Raw genomic sequence first — 23252 nt, forward strand, 5'->3', positions numbered from 1 at the left:
AGACATGAGTAAACTGTATTTTGTTGTCTGTGGTGTTGGTTCCTCACTGCCTTTTTCATCCTCTGCCTCTTTGTCGACCTCACCAGTAATAGACTGGAGAATCTCTTCTTCATTCATCACACCATATTCTGGGTCATTAGCATATCTTTCAAGCTAATCAACCACATCCTGTCTTTCTAAAATTTTTACAGCAAGTCTGAACATTCCATGGATTTCAGCTGTAAATCCTTCAAAATTCATTTCTTCATCCTCCTCATTGTTGACCGTACATGTGAGGAGTTTTTTCCGGGAATTCTTCGAAGTCAAGTTCTTTACTTCTCTCCACATCTTAGCCCAGTTATAGATGGCTTCCTTGATGGAATAGTTCTTCAAATTCTCAAGGGTTCTTTTAGCCCTGTTATTCATGCCAAGTTTCACAGCTTCCTCTAGAAGCAAAATCACCAAAACTTCGCTGATCATCTTTTTGGTGTACAACCTCTTCGTGGCACAGATAACTCCCTGATCCATAGACTGGGTAAGAGAGGTTGTATTAGGAGGAAGTGCCATACACATTATCTTGCCATCATGTGAGGTTAACGTGTCAATTCTGGGGTGGGCAGGTGCATTATCGAGCTTCAGCAAAGCCCAAAGTTTGCTTGACCTCACTTTGAGTTTCTTAACTTGATGGTCACAAACTTCCTTGCAGAACCATCATGAAACCAAGAAAGATCTCCTGTGTAAACCATGCATTCTTTGAGTTATAATATTTTACAGGCAGTCTGACCAAGCAATGCTGCAAGGCTCTTGGTTTCTTTGACTTACCAACAATTGCACACGTGATTCTGACTGTGTCATCAGCATTGGCATACATCGTGGCCGACAGCCTGTTCTTGTTAACCTTACGCCCTGGCACACAACCCTCTTCATAGCTAAAGTTTTTTCAGGTAAATTCCTCCAATACAGCCCAGTTTCTTCAGTGTTATACATTTTATAAGAATATAAATTATTTGACAAAATGTATTTTCTTAATTCATGTTTAAATGGTTCTACACTGCTTGTATCTGCAGTCAATTTTTCACCAACAATTTTCCTCTTCACAATATTGTGCCTCACTTTGAACCTTGCAACCCACCCATCACTTGCTTGGAAATCCTTTATTTCAAGGCTTGTTGCAAACCTACTTGCAGCATTTCTTATTTCTGGGCCACGAATTGTCACCCCAGCTGTGCAGTGCTGAGCAAACCACTTGTATACAGCCTCATCCAACTGTACATGCTTTGAAGGCTTCAAAGTTCTTCCACCACACCCTCTGCTGGTGCATGCACCTTCACTCTCACTGGTTGAAATATATTTCAGGTATTGCTCTTTTTGTTTCCTTATATCAGAAACAGTACTAGGTCCTATACACGTATTTAAGTCCTTGGTAACACTCGAAGTCGACCAGCCACTTTCACAACGTTTTATAACACGTAACTTGTCTTTAATTGTTAGGACAACCTTCTTCCTCTTAACACCTCCAGAACAATTGATGCTGCTACCAGACATAATCTTGGCCAAAAATGTTCAAAGTTACTATGAAAACAAAAAATTATTTAAACAATTATTTCACTAATGGCATGGCACTGTGATATAACATGAGGGTTGGCAGCACATGGGTTGTTTGGCTTGACCAGGCCTCAACGGGTCTACATGGGGCAGGCAGGAACGTTATGTAGGCCGCCAGGTGAAAAAATATTTTAGGAGCAAACTTCAGCCTGTGCAAATTGTTTTTAGGAAACTTGTATATTTGTTATAATACAGTATTATTTAATATTTATTTTGTTTTTGACTGTGATGAATTGTTCTAAAATTATTAGTAATTACTGTACTGTATAGGCCTCTTATCCCCCAGGCAGTCCCTCCCAATGCTTCCCTCTCTCCCGACACCACCCATCTTCCTCCTCCCCTACACCATGCACCTCGAGCCACAACCGTATGGAATTAATACGGTAAGGCCCGATGCCTGCCTTTCTGATTCTGAATAATCTCCACTTGTCCAGCTTACTGTCCTGATTGGGCAGCATCGGTAGCAAGTTAACCATCTCAGATTTCAACTTTCTAACAGTAAATGCTGATCCGGCCAAGTGTCAGCTAGTCCGACTTCTATGGACATTTTGGCCAGATAGGGAGATAACTTTATCCGGCCACGATTTTTGCCGGATTAGGGCATTTTTCGGATCGGCGTGCCCTAGAATTATCGAGCTGCTACAGTACTTCAGTTCTTTGTTAATGTGAATACACCGCTTAACATATTTTCATTTGAATTGCCTAGCTTTATTTATTTCAGTGTATGCCAGAGACAAGATGTGTCTTGGGCTGTAGTATACCAGTTCATTAGTGATCGACTGCGAGCTGTTCGACAAGACTTGTGTGTTCAGGGACTCAAGAATTTCACATGTATACAGCTTTATCTTGCTGCTGTTAGATTCTACACATATGCTCACTATAGGTATGTTGTTTGTTAAGATGCCATTACCATTCACAAGATCACCATTAATGAAGAAAGCATTTGTTGAACTAAAAAATAGTAGTTATTTCTAGGTTCTAGACTATATAATGCAATAAAATTTTCCATGTCTTTAATTTTACTTTCAGAACAGGATTTTATTTTTTGCTGCTATAGTAAATATATATATATATATATATATATATATATATATATACTGTTATATATATATACATATGCTGTTCTGTATGTCAATGGTCTTTTGTGTAAAACTTGTCAAGAATGACAATACTGTAGTAGTTGTAATTACAATATTTATGGTTGTCCTGCTAAAACTGTAAAAGTTTAATTAAAATGTTATTGGCTGCATTAATTAGAAGATGTGCTTGGAAATATTCATTTAAAGTTATTCCCTATTTGTCTTAATAATATAATATTGTTTATGATTAAAGATTGAACCTCGCATGAAAGGCTTGGAAGGCTTAAAGGACGGTTTATTTCTGTGGATAAAATGATTTTATATTTTAGGTAAGATTTACCTATTACAGTCTTTGGTGTTTAGTATGGGGAATAAAAATTGACAATTTTAATTCTAATGGGCTTTGGTGGGTTTTGTTTTATTTCTTGCCTCGACAAATTTGTTTTATGGAAGACAACCCATTAATTGTTATTTATTTATATATAGTCTTCTGTTTTCAGAACTTGCGAACATGACTTGAATGACTTTGATCCATATCTCAATAAGAAACACCTTATTGAAACATTAACACTAGTTATCTCACTCTTCCAAGACCAAGACACCGAAGAAAGAGAACATAAGATAAATAATGCAAGTTTTAGAGATGATGAACTATTTTCTAACAATTGGGACGACAGTGATGAAGAGGAACTTTGGAGTAATGGCAGTGAGGATACTAGTGAGAGCAAGATTGTTCAGGATGCAAAAATAAGTGAAAAGAATAGTATCCCCAAGAGAACAGAAACAGAAGAGTCGCAAAGCCAAAGCCAAAGCTCAGAGGCAGACATAGAGGAAGTAGTAAGAGATTTGAATGGAGCTGGGATTTCAAAAAGTTCTACGGATACTGAACAAGCATCATCATCACTATCAACAGATAGAAGAGAAGAGCGTGAACATATTATGATTTCTGGTTATTCATCAAGAGAAGAAGCTGAGGCATTATATTTATTGGTAAACTTTGGCAATGAAGAAGTTCTGAAACATGCAATTGAACTTCGAAAAGATATAAGGTAATATTACTATTTATCTTACTTAGCAATTAATAGCTATTTAATTAATTTCACTTCTTTTATTAATTTTGCATTTATTATCTGCATAATTTTAATTACACTCCTCATACTGTATCAAGAATTACTTTTAAGCAGCTTTACTTGTGCTTAATCTTTCGATATATTATGTACACCATGCTGCCACCTACATGATTAAATTGTTCTATGGTGGAATGAGATGTTTACAACTTATTTATCTATGATAGAAATTTTAAATTCAATTATTGCTATTATTTCTCTGAAAATTAAATGATAAATTAATGTTAATTTAGCATATGAGATTGAATTATATTTTATTTATTGTTGATATAGCATGGTTTACATATTTTTTTGGGCTATGGGTAATCTCGGGAGTTAGTGTTAGTTGTTATATTACAGGTGTTCAGAACTCGTCTCTCTAGCAATCAAGATGAATATTGCATGGATCTCCTGTAATTACTGCCGTGTTCTCCAGCTTTCCACATCTCTACCGCCATTATTCCTTTGCGCCTTCCACGCACACATGACCATGATACAGAGGTATGCTTCATATTAATAGCACGAACCAAATTTGATGAAACGTTAATCCTTCATTACTGTTTTAACTAATTTGTTTACAGAATGTTTACTATCATACTTCTATTTTCTCAAGTTATTCTCTTGTTATCTACAGACTCTTTTGTTTACATTTTTATTTTGTGCGCTTGCCATGTTCTTATTCCACCAAGCAGTTACAGTGGTTTTATTATAAAATTCTAAGTCTCTGAGATGTAAGATGTAGGCAGATAAAATATACATATGTATGGAAGCAAATTTATGGATTTCCACTTAGGGTGGACGGTAGAGCAACGATCTCACTTCATACAGGTCGGCATTCAATCCCCAACTGTCCAAGTGGTTGGGCACTATTCCTTTCCCTCTGTCCCATCCCAAATCCTTATCCTGATCCCTTCCAAGTGCTATATAGTCGTAATGACTTGGCGCTTTTTCCTGATAGCTCCCTCCCCCTTCCGAAGCAGAGAAGGAAAATGTTTATAGAGTATTGTTTTCTCTACAGAACAGCACTTGGCATATTAAGTAAAGCTCATAGCAGTAAAGGACTGGTGTATAAACAAGAAGACCTTGCTGCTCTCCTGTACTTTCCCAGCACACGGGAACTAAAGGAAGCTTGCAGACATTATGGCCTCACTGTGACTGACGAAGGCGTCATTTTCGTGAAATCAGCATTTAACTGGAATACACCAATGGTAAGAAAGTGCAGAAAATGCTTGACATTATTTTAATTTTTGTACAGTATTGAAATTTAAAATCAAGAGTTTCTTTTGATTTCTTCATCATCATAATTACTTGCCACTGTCTTATGGTGGGGTGTTATCATCCTTGAGGTAATAAAAGGATAATCGACCTTTTATGATGAGAAGACTGGCAAAAAGCATTTGCCAGTCTTCTGACCATTTGTGGAGTTTATGTAGATCTTTGTAAGGCTTCAATACAGTATCGTTATCATTTCCCACTTTACCATAAATCTTTGTGTCATCTGCAAATTTGATGATGTTGTTTGTAATATTCTCATGTGTTATTGATGTATGTGACAAAAAAGGTTAGGTTCCAAAATGGACCCCTTGTGACACCCCACTTATCACATTTCTCCATTCAGATTTGTTTCCATTTAGCATGACCCTTTGTTTTCTTTCCTTCAACCATTGTTTTATCCATTCTAATATTGTACCATTTATTCCATGGGCCTGTAATTTCCTTGCCAGTCTTTCATGTGGTACCTTATCAAAAGCTTTAGCAAAATCCATGTATACTACATCCACCAGAAGGCCTTTGTCTGAGTAGCTGGTTACCTTTTCCAAAAATGTGAGCAAATTTGTAAGGCAGGATCTGTTTTTAACAAATTGATGTTGTGTCAATTGTTCAAGGTTGTTCACTGAAAGACGGTGAACGAGTCCCCCCTGGGGACTCTCTCCATGAGCTTGCAGATGTGTGATGTCAAGCTGATTGGCCGGTAGTTTTCTGCTGAGCTCTTTCTGCTTTTTTTTTTTAAATATGGGTAACATTTGCATATTTCCAATATAGAAGGCCTAACCCCCCCTTGGTCCAGAGTTTTTGTGAAAAATAATTTCAGTGGCAGACATAGTTCTTCTGCCAGTTCCTTTAAGACCCAATGTGTGGATTCCATCCACACCTTGGGTTTTGAGTCTTTTAGTTTGTCAATGTTCTTTCTAATTATTTTGCATGTTACGGGTATATCCCTAAATTCATTCTCCTCCCCTCCTTCAAATATTTGTGTGGGTGATGGGATGTCATCCAACCTTTCGAATGTGAACACTGCTGTAAAATAATCATTTAGAGTGCGACCCTTTTATCGTCCATTATAGCTTGGTTAATCTAATCTGTTAAGGGGCCAACTGAGTCCTTTGTTTTGGTTTTATCTTTTTTATTGGTATAGAACTATTTTGGATCTTTCTTTATGTTTTGGTCTGATCTTCTGAGTGGCCAAGTTTAGTGCCCTTTTGTATAACTTGTAATCAGTGATGTCCATCGGGGATTTATACATTCTCCAGATGTTCCTCTCATTCCCAATGCCCATTTTACGACCTGTGTCATCCATTAAGTTCCATTTCTTGTGTTTCTTCTTTTCAGCACATATTTTTGAACGGGTTACGTGATGACTCTTAAAATTTTGCTATGATGCTTCTATGCCATGTTTGACCATCAGCTCCCTCCAAGAGATGGTTTTGCAGTTCCTCTCCCATTCCTTGATAGTCTCCTCACTGGTAATCTAGAAATTCATCACCCTTGACCTTTATGAGGGTTTCTATATTCATAGTCCATCTTAAAATATGGTGGTCACATGAAGGGGTTAGTTAATTTTTCTCCCACATGAATTTGATCAGTCATACCCTCTTCCGTCATCAGCACAAGATCTAGTCTGAATTTTTGTAGACATTTATGCTTTTAGACTCTTCTTAAAGCACATTTTCTCTTAACCAGCATATAAGTCTTCTGTTTACTATGTGTGCTTCTCCTTCATGTAACATTATTACTGTTTTTCATGGCCTCACATTTTCATTTGCTTCCTATTCATGTGACATTTAAAAAGCTGACAAATTGATAAACAGATATCTCCTTTTTTATATACTGTATAGGTATTATTTTTACAGTGGAAAATTAAGTATCTTTCAGATTAAATTTGCAATAAGTGTTTTTTTCTATTCAAAACTATAAGATTAAGTGGTAGGTTTTCATTGTTTTGTTTTGTTTTTATTTCATTTGCTGTTCTAATTTTATAGTAGATCCTATATAGCATCTTAAAAGTACTAATTCAGATTTTTTAACAGATGAAACCAATGCGTGTTAAGAGGATAGAAGATAAGTTGACCAACATACAGCTGTCTGAACTCTTGCTTCCAAATGGTCTTGTTCTGTAGTGTTATTTATGAAACTGTTGCATCATTGTAGTGTTACAGTTGACTTCTGCATGCAGGTAATATTGGAGATTACAAATTTGTAAAGCTCGTGTTTGAATTCCCGGACCTGGATTTTACCTGGATGGGGTTCTGGGAGTTCCTCTACTTCCCAAGCCCATCCCGTGTTTGAATTCCGGACCTGGATTGTACCTGAATGGGGGTTCTGGGAGTTCCTCTACTTCCCAAGCCCAGCCCGGGGCCAGGCTTGACTTGTGAGAGCTTGGTCTAACAGTTCCTCAAGTGCCATTGTGATGCAATGGGTTGCTGTTGTTGCAGTCTATCTTGCAATTAGACTAGTAAGCATATGTACAAAATTTGAACAGTTGTTCATAGGAAATGTTCAAATTTTTTCAAGCGTAGGTTAGACGTATATATGAATAAGTTTCTATAGATAGAAATAGGAGCGGCCTCGTATGGGCCAATAGGCCTTTTGCAGTTACTTTGATTCTTTTGTTATTGTGTTCTTACATGGTCAAGATTTTATATTACTGATAATTTTAGAGTAGCTAAACATAATAAACTAAAAGAGTGATAATTTTGATTAAAAAAAATTGTTCTCTCAGAAAAATGACTGACATTCTGTAATTGTTCAATGAATGATACCAGCCCAAGGCAGGCAGCATGATGGCAGTGTTGTGGCAGATAGGATCATAACAGTAAGGTTAAAATCCTTGGTTTATGTCTCTAAGTAGTACAGTAATTAGAGACTACTTCCTTAACTATTGTTTTGTTATACAGTAGTTGTGTTATGTATGCAAGGGAACTGTGCAAGATCATTTCATTTACAGTGCTGAAATAGAGTATATTAGATTACTGGAACTGAATACAGATTGTCCTGTATACTGTAAGTACAAACTGCATACTTAAATGTATGGTTCTTATTATTTTCCTGTTAGCTTTTTCATAGATTTAAATCTTTTAAAATGTAATATTTGACCCAACTTTATTTCTATGTAAAAGGCAGTGTTAGTGTTTTAGAAAAAAAATTCAGGATTTTAGCACAATTATGTATTGCTACTGTTTGTACTGGGTGTTAAATTAGATTGTATGTATCTTCACAGCCTCTGAATGTACGTGAAACGAAGTAACAGATCCTGTCTTCTGAGCATTTGCATTCAGTGGCCCCAAAGAAAGTAAGATTTGCTGCGTCCTTTATACAGGACTAAGGCAGATGACATTCTAGACACCTTTGCTACAAACCTTTTCTATCAGTGCTTACAAGGTCAATAAAGGTGGTAGGGGTCACAGGAGATTAGCTAAGTCTACAATGACACATGTGCATTTGTAGAACTGAAAGCCCAGTAAGAGTTCTTTTATATGATGAAAGGTAATGGTCCAATAAGGTCTTCGCCTAACAGGTTATTACAATATCGTCCTGACGACTAGGTAGCATTGGGTCCATGTAATTACCCAAAGCCACAACATTGTCACTTGGATCATCGACTTCCTGTGGTTTTTACTTCCTTCCTGTGATTTTACACCTGCTACTTAGTTTTGTCTAATTTTACTATAAAATGATATTATTTCAGAGGAGAAATATGTTTTTTCATGTTCTACATTCAACACCAACATTATAGTGAGTAAATATATCATAGTTCTTCATTACAGTACTTACATAATGCTGGGAAGCTTTGGTTAATTAGACGGACTGATAGCATCACCACCACAACGTGGTCCAAAAACCCTCATAAAGATTATGGCAAGGTTGGCAGGCTGGGACAAGAGTGTGTGACTTATTTCTAATGAGTGATGGCGAGTTATTAATTATATTCAGTGTTTATTGTCTGTCTGTGCTTCATATATACGTCTCTTCAGGTAGGTTTGTTCTTGTAAGTATTTATTAGAATTTGTGGTGGAGCACAGCTGTGGCTCAATGTTTGGTGTCATTCCCACTTCACTCACATTACTCCTGTGCAATATCAGTGACCTTGTTGTTGTGATCTGTTGTGATGTTTCCCAGTGTAACATTGAACACAAAGGAAAACTTCCTTCTTTTGGAGTGCCTGAGAGCAACAAATAAGCCACCATTAGCCAAGAGCAATCAAGAACTCGGTACTGCAACTGAACTTCAATTGAGATGGGTCCAGTTTTGAAGAGCAGTCTGCTACACAACATAGGGTGCAAAAATGGACTATCTGTTGCTGTACCATGTTGTGTAGCACATGGACTGTTTAGGGATCAAAGGCTTTTGGACTTATCTTTCCTACCCTGAAGGCACAAAGCTTTTCCACTTAACCCTTAAACTGCTAAGCTTTTTAAAAGTCCTGTCATGGTGCATATTGAAGAAAGATATGAAGACCTATAAATAAATAAGGAAAAAGTAAGGATCAATCACATGCGGAAATTTGCGTACGGAAGGAAATTACTGATAGTGACTTCAGCTCTTGTATTGGGGGGTTAAATTTAATTAGCCCCAGGCCTATTCTAGAGTTCATAACATTTGCATATTTGCATTTAATAAGTGTTTGTTCTTTGCTATGGCTTGTGGTCAGATCCATGTCCAAGGCATTTGGAGGAGAAACAAGTGGCTGCAGAGAAATCTCTCAAAAACTCCCTTCCAATGTTGGAGGTGTTTGGATGCCTATTTTCCTATTAGCTCCTCAACAGTTTCCAATTGTGCCACAGTCTTCTGCTTTTAGATGAGACTCCCATGTCTTTTCCTTTTTCATTTACAAATGTGCGACACCTCAAGGTAACTACATAAATGTAAAATAGCTCAGAAATAACTCGGTAAATATAAATATCTTTTCTGGACAATGACTTTTGGTTGGGCCTGGTTTGTTTGGATCTGGTTTAGTTGAACCTGGTTTAGTTGAACCTGGTTTAGTTGGACCTGGTTTGGTTAGACGTGTCTCTGCAGCATGTGCTGCATGTACATCAGGAAGACTGTTTAGTTGGGGTCTGGATACCATGTGGTAATATATCTGCTATCTAGAGACAGCTGGAAGGTACTCTCTCTTCTGAGACAGCTTCAAAGAGTTTCCCACAGAATCCTTTTGCTTGTCCAATCCTTAGAATCCTTTCCTAAAGAACACATAGGATACAGACGATGCTTCATAATAACGTGGCTGAAGATATGATGACCAAACTGCAAATCAGAAAATGAAGAAAAGATAACATTTCCACCGGTCCTGGACCATTATCTAGTCTTGAACGAGATTGAAACTACTTGATAATGGTCCAGGACAGACTGAAACAAGAGTTTCTTCAGTTTCTGATATGTGGTTTGGTCATCGACATATTGGATCTCGTTATACCTCGTGGGGCAATCTAATGACTTTGATCAGAAAGGATTTTTTTCCATATTTACTTAGTTTCCCCTTTGAATTAGAATTTTCCTACTTCTAGCTAATCAAGGTGTGTTATGCTTGTCCAATGTCCTTTTAGTAAGAATCTTCAAAATATTTCATTCATACTCTAGCTATGCTAGTACATAAGTGGGAGAAGATGCATCAAAATAAAGTTGGCATTGTACTCTCATTCACAGATTCTTTTAGGAAAAATTGTAGTGTGTTAGTTATATTTTAATTATAGTTTATCAAATGTGAGTGCTTGTCTTATTAAGCTATGTTACGGGTCATGCTGTTTATCCATAATATTGGTAATAGCACCAATATATGTATTAAAATGTTAATCTGTGCATCTGGTATTGAAAACAGTTTAACGTGCCATACGATAGTAATGTATGTGATATCCTGTCCCCTGTGGCATGGAGATCATATAAATATTACCGTACATCACAAATTTTAAGGAATTCATGTTTTATGTCCACTAACAACACATACAAATTTGTGTGCCAATGAATGTATTTTTAATACAAGTACCTGTATTGATGAATCATGTTTTATTTTATGTACATCCACATCCAGGCAAAACTTTAATTTTTCTAAATATTTTTCACACTGCTATCTTGTTTTATCATTTAAGGGAAAATGAACAGTTTTAAATGCAAGTTATTATCTGTATGTTTTGGAGTTAAAACACCTTGGCATTTCTCCAGTCCAATACATTGCCTCTGATTACTGCCCTCAATTTTGTCAGAAAATTTTTCATCCATGTTAGGAGCCTACCGGTCATGTCACATGATATTACAAGTTGTTGTTTTAGATTCAGCTACTCTAAACCAAAAGTTCCAAGCAGCACGGGTTATGGTGAGCCTGTCATACTCACCTGGCACAGGAGATGTGGGGATATTACAAGTTGTTGATTTAGATTCAGCTACACAGAACAAAAAGTTCCAAGCAGCATGGGCTATGGTGAGCCTATAGTGGACTTACCTGGCACATGAGCGGGGCTGTAACTGAGTCTGGCTTACAAGCTTATAGGGTGGGGTGGTGAATATATAGGCAGGAATGAGATGAGGTGAAAACAATGTATTTTTTCACAAACATAAGAGGAAACTGCAGAAGGTTCAATGACTCATACATGTGAGTTCCAGGAATAATAATGAGTCCCATCAGCCCCCCCCGTCTTGTGTGAAATTTACATACCATTTTGCATCCTATTCCAATAGGATGCATAGGCTCCATCCTATTTTTATTTTTTATTATTATTATTATTATTATATACCGTATGTGCAAGAGTTCTTACATTCTTGTACTGCCACTAGCATGCATGGCGTTTCGGGCAAGTCTTTAATCCTATGTTCCCCAGAATACAACCCCCCGCCAAATTGTTTAACAACCAGGTACTCATTTTACTGTTGGGTAAACAGAGGCTACAATTAAGGATTGAGGCCCAGTAAATCCTCCCCGGCCTGGATATGCTGGATACGAACCCAGGACAAAGCACTCTCGAAATGCCAGGCAAGTGTCTTACCACTACACCATGGGTACTGATTGTGGGTAAGTAGTGAAACTAAAACATCTTGGTAGTTCTTAGTAAATTAAAATAATTATTAATTATTATCTGTAACAATTTCAATTGGCACCAAGTAATATATATAATAGCCTATGCTTTTAATAAATTAAAGAGAATAGATGGTACATAGAGTATTATAGAAAACGAATAGGGTAAGGTACACTACAGTTCATGGGATAGGTATGGGGTCCATTAGACCCACAGGATGGGTATGGGGTAATATACAAGTAAAAATATTATTAATAATTAACAGAGTAATGAATTTATTATACAGTTCGTGCATCCTGGAGAAGGTCAGTAATTCTTCCTTGTTGAGCTTGAATCAGTTGCTCCTTGTTAATGCACCCTGGGAATGGTCAGTAATTCAACCTAACACAGGAAACAGAGGATGGGACAGAGACTTTGTGGGACGGAGCACAGAGTGCTCCAAAGTTAGCCAAATCATTTTCTCGTAAAGAGGGAATTGATTATCATATTTTATTGTCTTTCAGCAGCCTACGGGCATCAATATTCTCGGAAAAGCAAGAAAATCTAGTAGACTTGAGGTTAGTTTTGTTCATTTATTATGCACCCCATACCCATCTTGTGGGCAGTAGTGGAAAGGGTTACAGAGGCACACAATGGGCTCAGGCACTGCGACCCACAGTTCATTTAGCTAAGCAAGTTACAATCTTGATGAGTTAGTTATAAAATTTAATGCACATCGTCACATCAACAATGGGCTCAAGACCGACCACAAGTACAGTTTCTAATTCATGTTAATTAATTCTAATCCATTTCTCCACTTGTAGACCTCTATCATGTCACCCCTAGCTCTTCGCCTTTCCAGTGAATGCAATTTGAGCTTTGTTAGTCTATCTTCATATGAGAGGTTTCTAATTTGGGGGATTAACTTTGTCATCCTTGTAACAGTTGTCGAGGTGACTTGTGTGTTTGGTGTATTCAAGTGTATTCTGATGACTGGACGCCGGTAAGCTGTATATATATATATGAGCCAATGACATCAGATGGTGCGAATTTCTAGAGAAGCTGACAATTAAACAAGCAGTTAGCATCTGGTCGACCGGCGAGTGGGGTCTGGGCCCCTGCCCAGACAGCAGGTGTCTCGGGTGGTGGAAGGAGGAGGGGGGGTCTGTAAGACACCCCATACGTTTTGAGCACGTATTGTTATTGTCATTGATGTTGAAGCATGCAGGTACGTTGGCGAATAGGCGGTATAAGAAACAGGTAAGGATCTACTGCCTAAGCAGGAAATTACCTTAACAGAGTTGTCTGAATTCACGTATCTTTTTGCACTCCATCACATAGTGACAGGGTGTGCGAATAATTTTGTTGACAGTTTACATTTGGTCTTGAGGCGAAGTTAAATTCACACTAGTTTCACTATCTGTCATTGTTTTATTATGCAGGAAGACGAACAGTTCCTCTTGTAGTTTGCACCACCTACTGATGTAGACTTTACTAAATGTAAACTGTCAGCAGAAATATTCACATATTTTACGTCATTATATAAATGTGAAAAAATCGCAGAATTCAGAGATAACCCCATCATTGCCATTCAAGAAATGAGTATTTAATTCATAATGATGTAATTATGACTATAAGTCTGCCGTCCAGTTGGATGGCTTTGGAGCAGGATTAGTAACTGTGTAACTTAACTCATCGCAGATATAAACTGTCTTGTATATAGATTGTTGTAGACCACTTCTTGAATCACTTGTTATTTATAAATACTATTGATATAGGTACTTGTGTTTGTGTAACTCACTTCACAAAATTGTTACTTGCTTAGCTAAATGAAATGTGGGATTCGGTTCCTGAAACCATGTGCCTCTAACCCGTTCCACCATGGCCCACGGGATGATTATGGGGTACGTAATAAATAACTCAATTAAGATTTCAGTGAAGTCTTCAGCGATGATGATAGCTGAATGCTCTTTTTTGTAAAATTTAAATAGTTATTAGGGTTTAATAAGTCTCGTGGATGGAGGAACTGATGTGAATTTAACTTTGCCTCGTCTACTAGATTTTCTTACTTTTCTCAGAATATTGCTGCCCTCAGGCTGCTGAAAGGCAGTCAAAGATCACCCACGTACTACAAATACAAATAATCGCCAACAGAACCTAAAAACCTAACCTGTGCACAATATGCTAATATATTATGTGACGATAGTCTAAAATAGAACAGTGGCTTTTCTGGCTGGTGTTGTGCCACTCGCACATTAAATAAAAAAGGTAAAACAAAGTAAATAAGACTGCTTTTGATCTCTACACTGTGAGAGCTGTGGGTAAAACAAAGAGAATAAACACTTAAAACATTTAATATAACAAAAATTACTTTAATAACAAACAAAACCCCCTTATCCACTTGGCTAAAACACAACATTATGAAAAGAAGTATAAACACGGGCGAGTGTTTACGTTAAGCAAAAGAGAGGTGCAAATTACCGTAGATTTTCTACTGACGGTAGAAGCTTTACGCATCTACCGTCTCCTAGGAGGGCGACAGTATATGTTACTGCTGAGAACACGAAGTATATTCTGAGGACTGGACGCCGATGAGCTCCTTTTATATGGGCCTAGGCCGGCATAGATGGCGTTAATGTTGGTAACCATTGGCCGGCAATTAAACAAGCAGTTAGTGGCTGGTCGACCGGCGAGTGACGCTGGGGCTCTGCTCAGACAGCAGGTGTCCAGGTGTCTTGGATACTAGAGGGTGGAGGGGGAGTGGTGTGTCTGTCTAGACACTGAGGCATCTGAGCATGTATTGTTGTTATTGATGTTGATTCCGTATGTTAGAGCATGCAGATACGTTGGTGAATAGGCGGTAAGGGGAACAGGCAGGATCTTCTGTCTAAGCAGGGGATTACCGTAACAATTATAATATTAATTTATACTTGAGAAAATTCCCGTTTTGAATGAACAGCATGTAAAAATTTATGAATGCATCTGTGGGGTCGACCGCTGCATGTAATGGACTAGAGTCGAAGAGGTGTTGCATAAACAGGTTAGGCGGGTGCATAGAATCATTTTTGGGTCTTTGTTTGGAGGACGAGATGCATAATCGGTTCAAGAACTGAACCCCATAGTTCGTTTAGCTAAGCAAGTGACAATCTTTTGAAGTTAGTTACACAATTGTTAACGTTACATCCACATATACATATATATATACATCCATGTACTCAAATTCACATACATATCAATAAGTTTTTTATAACAAATTATTCAACAAGAGGCTCACAAGTCACTATTTAAGGCACTTTACATCTATTGGTGAGTCACGCAGTTACTAGTCTTGCTCAACAGTCTCCCAACTGGGCGGCAGCTTTACAGTCATGTGCATGCTGCACCTACAATAAGCAAATTTTGGATACTTCGCTAGGATTCCTGTCAGTATATCATTATGAATGAAGTACTTACACATTTCTTGGACTCATTTTTTTCAGGAAAATTCCTGTGCGAGCCCTAAGCCTCTAGCTGGCCCACTAAGCGTTACTTTTTAATGTTTTACTTAGGCGGAGTATGAGTATTTATGACTTGTATGGTCGCTTCAGTAAGATTTTGTACCATATGTTTAACAACTTCTGCTCTGCTGAATATAAGTTGAAATCTTAATGGGTTTGTAACTGTGCACTGTGTTAGATAATATTCCAGTGGTCTGTCAGGCATCTATCCACGGTGCTGACATTTCCTCTCATCTGGAACCTGTAAGCCTATTTCCCACGCACATGGGTATCCAAGCCTGATGCGACGTAAGTGTACTAATGTTGTTCTACTGTGGACTCCATTGATGGTGTTATCTCTGAATTCCGCGATCCCGAACCTAAAAATTGCAGGGCACTGCTGAGCCTAGCATTGGTGACATTAAAAAGTCTGCTAACCTTATTGGATGACCCATAGACGTGCGGTTCATCCTGCATAATAGAATGATGATAGATAGAGCAACTGGTGGGAATTTCACATTGCCTCAAGTCTGCGAGATTTTGTTGATGTGCCCGGAATATTACTGCTCTCAGGCTGCTCAAAGGCAGTCCAAGATGGTAATCAATTCCCTCTTTATGATCAAAAGTTTTGGCTAACTCATCAGTTCTATCATGCATTCGGAGACCAATATGGGGAGACAAACTATAGACACCGGGCATTTTATTTTCACAATGTGGCAGGTGTGTCGCCTGGTGGTGGTACAGTTGTCGTACAGCATGGCAGGTGGGTCGCCTGTTAGTGGTGCAGTTGTCGTACAGCGTGGCGAGGTCGCCTCCTGGTAGTGATGCAGGAGTTAGTGTGAATGGCACGAGTGGCGGGTTGAGGTGTTGTGTTCCACAAGGCCGAGTTTTATGTACAGGAAAATATGTTCATTATTTGATTGATCTGTGAATTGCTATATATTATCGTTTATGCGTAGACCGTAGTGTGTTAGAGTTCTAATTATCCAGTGGTTGATATGTGGTACCATGTAACTGTATTGTTTATATAATAATATGCAAAGATATATAAACAGTCAGCCTATTTGTTGATAATTTGCAGTTAATATGTAATTGAAAAATAAGTTGTGTTCGTGAAATCGAGTTGATCTTGAAAATCCTTATTACTTTTGAGAAATAAAGGTGCGTGTGTTTTCGTGTGGAAATGAGAAATAGTGTGGGAGTCACATGGCGAGTTTTCTGTCAACACAATTGATGCCGAATACATCAAAATTCAGGGGAACCAATGCGAGAGATTTGCAAGTAGACGGACGTTGTCACATCGAAAACTTCTCGTGTGTTTTGGAATTGTAAACAATATGAAGTGTTGCAGCGGTGTGGACCCTGAAGACCCGTCACTGCTACAGGTGAGTGTTATATAGTTCGAGCAGCCCTCAGGACCGGCCCTCCTGCAGGTGTGTACACCAGTCACGGGAATTATTTAGAAATATTAAGGAAATGTACGGAGGAAAACGTCCAACACCTAAAAGACTTGATTGCCTTGTAAATTCAGGTCAGTTCATGTAGTATTTCTATGTGGCAGCACCTACCTCAGGCCTGTACTCTGGTAGGCTATTGTATGCAGTACCTTCCTGAGGCCTGTACTCGAGTAGGATACTGTATGCAGTACCTTCCTTACGGCTGTATTCGGGTAGGTTACTGTATCCAGCCCCGTTCTTAGGCCTGTACTCGAGTAGGTTACTGTCTGTAGCCTACCTGAGGCCTATACTCGAGGAGATTATGTAGCATCTACCTTACCAACATAAATAAAACTGTATATTTTGGGGTAAAGTGTGCTGGGCTTGGGACACGGTGGTGGCTGAACAAGGAAAGCAGAGATAAGGAAGCAGTGCGAAAGTGAGAGTTGGTAAGGGAGGAGGTTGAGGAAGTTCAACTCACCAAACCACTACTTGTTTCTCCTGATGACCCCGAGAGGCTGTTTCACGCGGTGAAATGTCCGGTTTGAGATGAGGTAAGGAGGCGATGATAGCAAGGAAAAACAGAGAAAGAGAGAGTCCAGTGAGGGATGGAGGTAAAATATAAACAAATGGGATATGTAAATCATTAAAATTAAATATATATCGAATACTAATGACCCAAAGTGGATAACAAAGGACCTGAAGATCCTTGTAGGTAAAAAGAGAGCGTGGTACAAAAAGGATTAAGAATGGGGAAGTCAGTTTAGAACAGGAATTCGTACAACTGGTTAGAAATGTTAAAAAAAAGGGATAAGGAGAGCAAAAAGAAACTATGAAATTCACATAGCAGGGTAAGCAAAGATAAATCCTAAAGAGTTTTTCAGTTATATCGAACTAAGATTAGGGAAAGGAGAGGTCCATTAAAAACTGAGACAGGTCAAATAACGGATAATGACGAAGAGATGAGTAGTATTTCTAATAAATATTTTATATCTGTATTTACTAAAGAGGAACCTAACAATATGCCTTTAGCCGAACAAGTCCATGTGGGTGGGGATGAGGACAGGTTGACTAGTTTAGCAGTTACCAGGGAGGATGTAATTAAACAAATAGTAAAACTAAGACCAAACAAATCCCCAAGGCCGGGTGCTTAAAGAATGCAAAGAGGAGCTTTGCGAGCCACTGTCTACCATATTTAATAAATCAATAGAGTCAGGCAGAGTGCCAGAGTCATGGGAAGGTTGCTAATGTGGTTCCAATTTTTAAGAAAGGAGATAGATCACTTGCGTTAGGCCAATTAGCCTAACGTCTATTGTGGGAAAGTGTCTTGAATCGATAATTGCAAATACAATTCGTCTTCATCTTGAAAAAAACATAAATTAATAACGAGTCGCAACATGGTTTTACAAATGGCCGTTCATGTTAAACATATTTGCTATCTTATTATTCCAGCATAGTTGAGGCAGTTGATAGTGATAAGGATTGTGATGTTGTGTACCTTGACTTTAGCAAAGCTTTTGATACAGTACCACATGAAAGACTGATTAAAAAGATAGTCTCATGGTATTGGGGGTGCTTTATTAAGTTGGATTAGGGCATGGCTATTCCAAAGTTAGTATAGAGAGTAGGCTATAGAGAGTTAGTATAAATGGGGTTAAGGCAGAGTGGGATAATGTTGTAAGTGGAGTGCCTCAAGGCTCTGTCCTGGGACCTCTGTTGTTTATAATATATATAAATGATTTAGATTCAGGTTTGAGTAGCAACATTTGCAAATTTGCCGATGATACAAAAATCGATAGGGAAATTAACACGGAAGAAGACTTACTATCACTTCAAATAGGGTTTTGAAATGGTCAAAAGATTGGCAGATGTAGTTTAATGCTGATAAATGTAAAGTTTTGAGGCTAGGTATTGATGATAGAGTTACAAGATACGAGCTAGATGGTGATGAGATTGCGAAGTCGGATTGCGAAAGGGATCTGGGAGTTATGATTAGTAAGAATTTAAAACAAAAGGATCAATGCATGAATGTTCGTAATAAGACAAATAGGACACTGGGATTTATTAATCGAAACGTTAGTAACAAGACATCTGGTGTTGTTCTTCAGCTATATCTTGCTCTGGTTAGGCCCCATTTAGATTTTGCAGTTCAGTTTTGGTCGCCGTACTATAGAATGGATATAAATTCACTTGAACGTGTCCAGCGTAGGATGACAAAGTTACGCATTCATTTGATGCATCACGCTATTGTGATTTCTGTGTGTAATGGGTTATCAATCTAAATGAGAAGTTGAAAATAGTGCAGAACTTGTGAAATGCCGTAAAACAAGATGTATGGAAATACGAAAAAGTTCAATGGAGAACAGATGTTAATATGTCTCGTTGAGGGAATGTTGTTTGTCCCTTTACATTGTTTCCTGTTTGAAGGGGACTATGGAAACCTGAGGAACACGAACAGCACAGTGGCAGTACAAATAAGGTTGTGCAGAGTCTTTTGTGGGTGAGACAACGTCGTACACAACAGTTCTATGATTTCGGTGAACGGGCAATTATACAAATGGAAACCATGTATCATATAGATGCCATTGTAAACGGTTTGTGTTTCTGATTCACCGACCTTGTTTGTGGGCCAGTCGGACAGATAGGTATGAACGCGCTGTTGTATGAAGTGTTTAGTCTCATTAACGCAGAGTAATCCTAATTTTCCCGGGAGTACGACCCCGCCAAATCGTTTAACAACCAGGTACCCGTTGACTGCTGGGTAAACAGAGGCTACAGTATTGGCACCTGGTCAATCTTCCACGGCCAGGATACGAACTCAGGCCAAAGCGCTCGCTAAGCGCCGGGCGAGTGTCTTACCACTGCGCCACGGGGACTGCATAACGGGTATCATTTGGAGGGGTGGGTGGATTGGAAGCAGCGCCCGTGACTTGCTGGCCATGGGCCTGACCAAGAGCGACCTTGATATTTTGCTCTGTCAAGGGCCTGACCTGGACCTAGTCCATCTACAGGATGTGGTCCACGAGTACGGAGCGGGCCCGCCCCACCTCAGGCCCCAGGATGATATGCACCCTGAGAGTTAGAGAGGGCTGACCCTTCGTGAGCAGCCAGACGACCACGTACAACACCGGTGAGTCTAATACACGGGTGCCGCTTCCCAACTTTCTCACCCATGGATGTACGACTTAACCGAAGCTGTGATGTTAGGAGGTCCGCCGGGCGGCACCTGGCTGGTTTCCCGCGCAATCCTCCTCGCTCTCGGGCAGAATGTAAAGAGCGGATTTACATATATATATAAATATAATATATATATATATAATTTATATATATAATATATATATATAACCATAATATCAACATTAGTAATTTATTGTGAGTATATTAATAAGTTTTGACCCAGAATTTAAAACAAGAACAGTCATAGTTGCTTGACACATTTTGAGCGTGAGAACCATAATAATGTTACTTTAATTACGCAACCGAAGGAACACTAACAACAAAAGTAACAAAACTATGGAACAATTTGGTGTGTTCCGGCTGGGTATTTTACTTGTAAATTCCTTCATTTCAGTATTTGTGTAGTTTGAGTATATTCTTCTGTTATTAAGCAAGGATTACCTTTTGTATCCCGAGTCTGTAATTAGCACGATAGATATAATTTAGTGCAGTAGCGTTCACATTAGCTCTTAAAAAACTCTCTTTTTTTTTTCTCTCTCTCTCTCTCTCTCTCTCTCTCTCTCTCTCTCTCTCTCTCTCTCTCTCTCTCTCTCTCTCTCTCTCTCTCTCTCTCTCTCTCTCTCTCTCTCTCTCCCTCGAAGATAAACCCCACTCAAGTGAAGCAATAAAATCCAGTCGATCAGACTCGCTTGGTTGGAATTAATTACTTGGGCTGGACGCTAGTGCGACAGTCTCGCTTCATGCAGGTCGGCGTTCAATCCCCGACCGTCCAAGTGGTTGGGCATCATTCCTCTATTTTAAGTTTCGATACCTAGATATCATTATTAAATCATATTCAACTTTCCTGTAGTTTACCTACAGTCGGTTTCGGGAGTTTCTCTTCCAGCTCTGTACTTAAAGCCGCATGAAACAATGTCTCCAGATTTCCCGCCACGTAGAACCCTATATGGTTCAAAAGTCAAATCAGGATCATTACCGAGAAAGATGGTGAAGAAGTGTCTTGTTTCAGTCTCCGGTGGTGACTCCGGAGTGTGCAGATCTATGAATCTGTTGACTTCCAAGTACTTCCAACCCCTGCACTGTGAGGGGCCAACTTGCCCTTGCTGGGAATCGTAGCCATAAAAAAAGTTTGATTACCCTGAAGGTGGCGACAGTGGGTAAAGATGGGGGATTGTTGCTTGCTGGTTCTTAGATGGTGGGTCTAACTCCTGGAGTGGGGTGGGTGGGTGGGTGATGAAGTGTCTCTCCTCGCCTGGAGTGGTTGTCTACAATAGTCTGCCCTGGCAACCAGTGGCCCTCGCTACGGACATTACATGCTCTGCTGATTCAGTTCTGGCAATAATTGTACAGCGTTAGACTTGCTGGGCAAGTTTTGGGCATCAGATCAGACGACAGTGAAAGTCTTGTTTGGCCTCGGGCGGTGTGATCGTGGCCCCCTGATTTTGGGAGGTCACGGGGTCGTGACCTTGGGGGTCAGGGGGTCGTGACCTTGGTACTCTTGTCTTGTCGATTAGTGTACCACTACTCTGCAAGACCTGGTCATTAAGGGAACATTAACACAAGGCAGTAGAGGCCCTCCAGTAGCAATAGGTGGAACCAGCGTGCAATAAACTCTGTGAATATCTTTCCGGTCACAAATGCAGTTACTGAGAAAGATGGCGAAGAAATACATGCATATTTAACTATACAAGCACCCTGGGAATCCATGTCAACAGAAGAATATAGAAACAAACGCAGTAACTGACAACTTCACATGCTATAATTACGGATCATTACTTAACAGAGACAAGCAACAGAAGCTGCAACTAAGGCAGGAAATCCAATAATTAGTTCTAGATTCCAACGGGCGCTCCACTTTACAAACAGAGATGATAATCATTAATAAAAAAAACTGTAAAATACGCTTTTGCTGAACACTGACGAGTAGTCGTCATACATATTCGAAAACTACCGCTGAAACCTTGCAACAAGGGTACGTATGTGTCCAAAACATATTGGATACAACGTTACTGAAAGGACGTTGGTGCAGATGAGAGACTGTCAACCGAGTATCGGTGGTGTTGCATGCATTTGCATGCATGGTCGTCCAACCTGAGCCTCACTCGCTGGATATTATCTGGTGTAGCAACATCTGAGTCATTTACTACGCCTTCACCCTCACTAATGACTTCCGCACCTCTTGGTGATCAGAGGATTGTTGAACACGGAGACACTCGCTTCTTTTCCCGCCATTTGTGCGTCTCGCGTCGGTCGGGGTCTCGCCTCGAGCACCATAGTCAAGTTTGAATCTGCAGGAGGAGTGAAGGGCCGGGAGTGAGAGGCAGTCACTCGAGGAAGAAGCAAGAGAGTGAGGTTAAGATACGAGGCGAGGATGAGGCGCCAGGCAGCGAGGCCAGGACGAGACGCCAGGCAGCGAGGCCAGGACGAGACGCCAGGCAGCGAGGCCAGGACGAGACGCCAGGCAGCGAGGCCAGGACGAGACGCCAGGCAGCGATTCCAGGATGGGGCGCCAGGCAGCGATTCCAGGATGAGGCGCCAGGCAGCGATTCCAGGATGAGGCGCCAGGCAGCGATTCCAGGATGAGGCGCCAGGCAGCGAGCCCAGGACGAGACGCCAGGCAGCGAGCCCAGGACGAGACGCCAGGCAGCGAGGCCAGGACGAGACGCCAGGCAGCGAGGCCAGGACGAGACGCCAGGCAGCGAGGCCAGGACGAGATGCCAGGCAGCGAGGCCAGGACGAGACGCCAGGCCGAGACGCCAGGCAGCGAGGCCAGGACGAGACGCCAGGCAGCGAGGCCAGGACGAGGCGCCAGGCAGCGAGGCCAGGACGAGACGCCAGGCAGCGAGGCCAGGACGAGACGCCAGGCAGCGAGGCCAGGACGAGGCGCCAGGCAGCGAGGCCAGGACGAGACGCCAGGCAGCGAGGCCAGGACGAGACGCCAGGCAGCGAGCCTAGGACGAGACGCCAGGCAGCGAGGCCAGGACGAGACGCCAGGCAGCGAGGCCAGGACGAGACGCCAGGCAGCGAGGCCAGGACGAGGCGCCAGGCAGCGAGGCCAGGACGAGGCGCCAGGCAGCGAGGCCAGGACGAGACGCCAGGCAGCGAGGCCAGGATGAGGCGCCAGGCAGCG

At 40.3% G+C, this 23252-nt stretch overlaps 1 protein-coding gene across 8 annotated transcripts in view; it reads left to right on the forward strand.

Annotated features, from left to right (window-relative positions):
* The window catches only part of LOC123768756 (SAC3 domain-containing protein 1), a 20353-nt gene extending 9310 nt beyond the window's left edge, over positions 1-11043 (forward strand). For 6 of the 8 annotated variants that reach the window (XM_045759525.2, XM_069316277.1, XM_045759522.2 and 3 more), the window contains 5 exons: positions 2306-2467; positions 3164-3712; positions 4130-4270; positions 4788-4977; positions 7078-11043. In XM_045759525.2, the coding sequence (XP_045615481.1) occupies positions 2306-2467; positions 3164-3712; positions 4130-4270; positions 4788-4977; positions 7078-7167 (1132 nt within the window). In that variant the 3' untranslated portion in view covers positions 7168-11043. The remainder of the gene's footprint in view (positions 1-2305; positions 2468-3163; positions 3713-4129; positions 4271-4787; positions 4978-7077) is intronic. The other 2 variants (XM_045759526.2, XM_069316279.1) reach the window with 1 other exon arrangement.
* Positions 11044-23252: the final 12209 nt, after the last annotated feature.

The sequence above is a fragment of the Procambarus clarkii genome, chromosome 83, assembly GCF_040958095.1.
Source record: "Procambarus clarkii isolate CNS0578487 chromosome 83, FALCON_Pclarkii_2.0, whole genome shotgun sequence".
NCBI classification, from domain to species: Eukaryota; Metazoa; Arthropoda; class Malacostraca; order Decapoda; family Cambaridae; genus Procambarus; species Procambarus clarkii.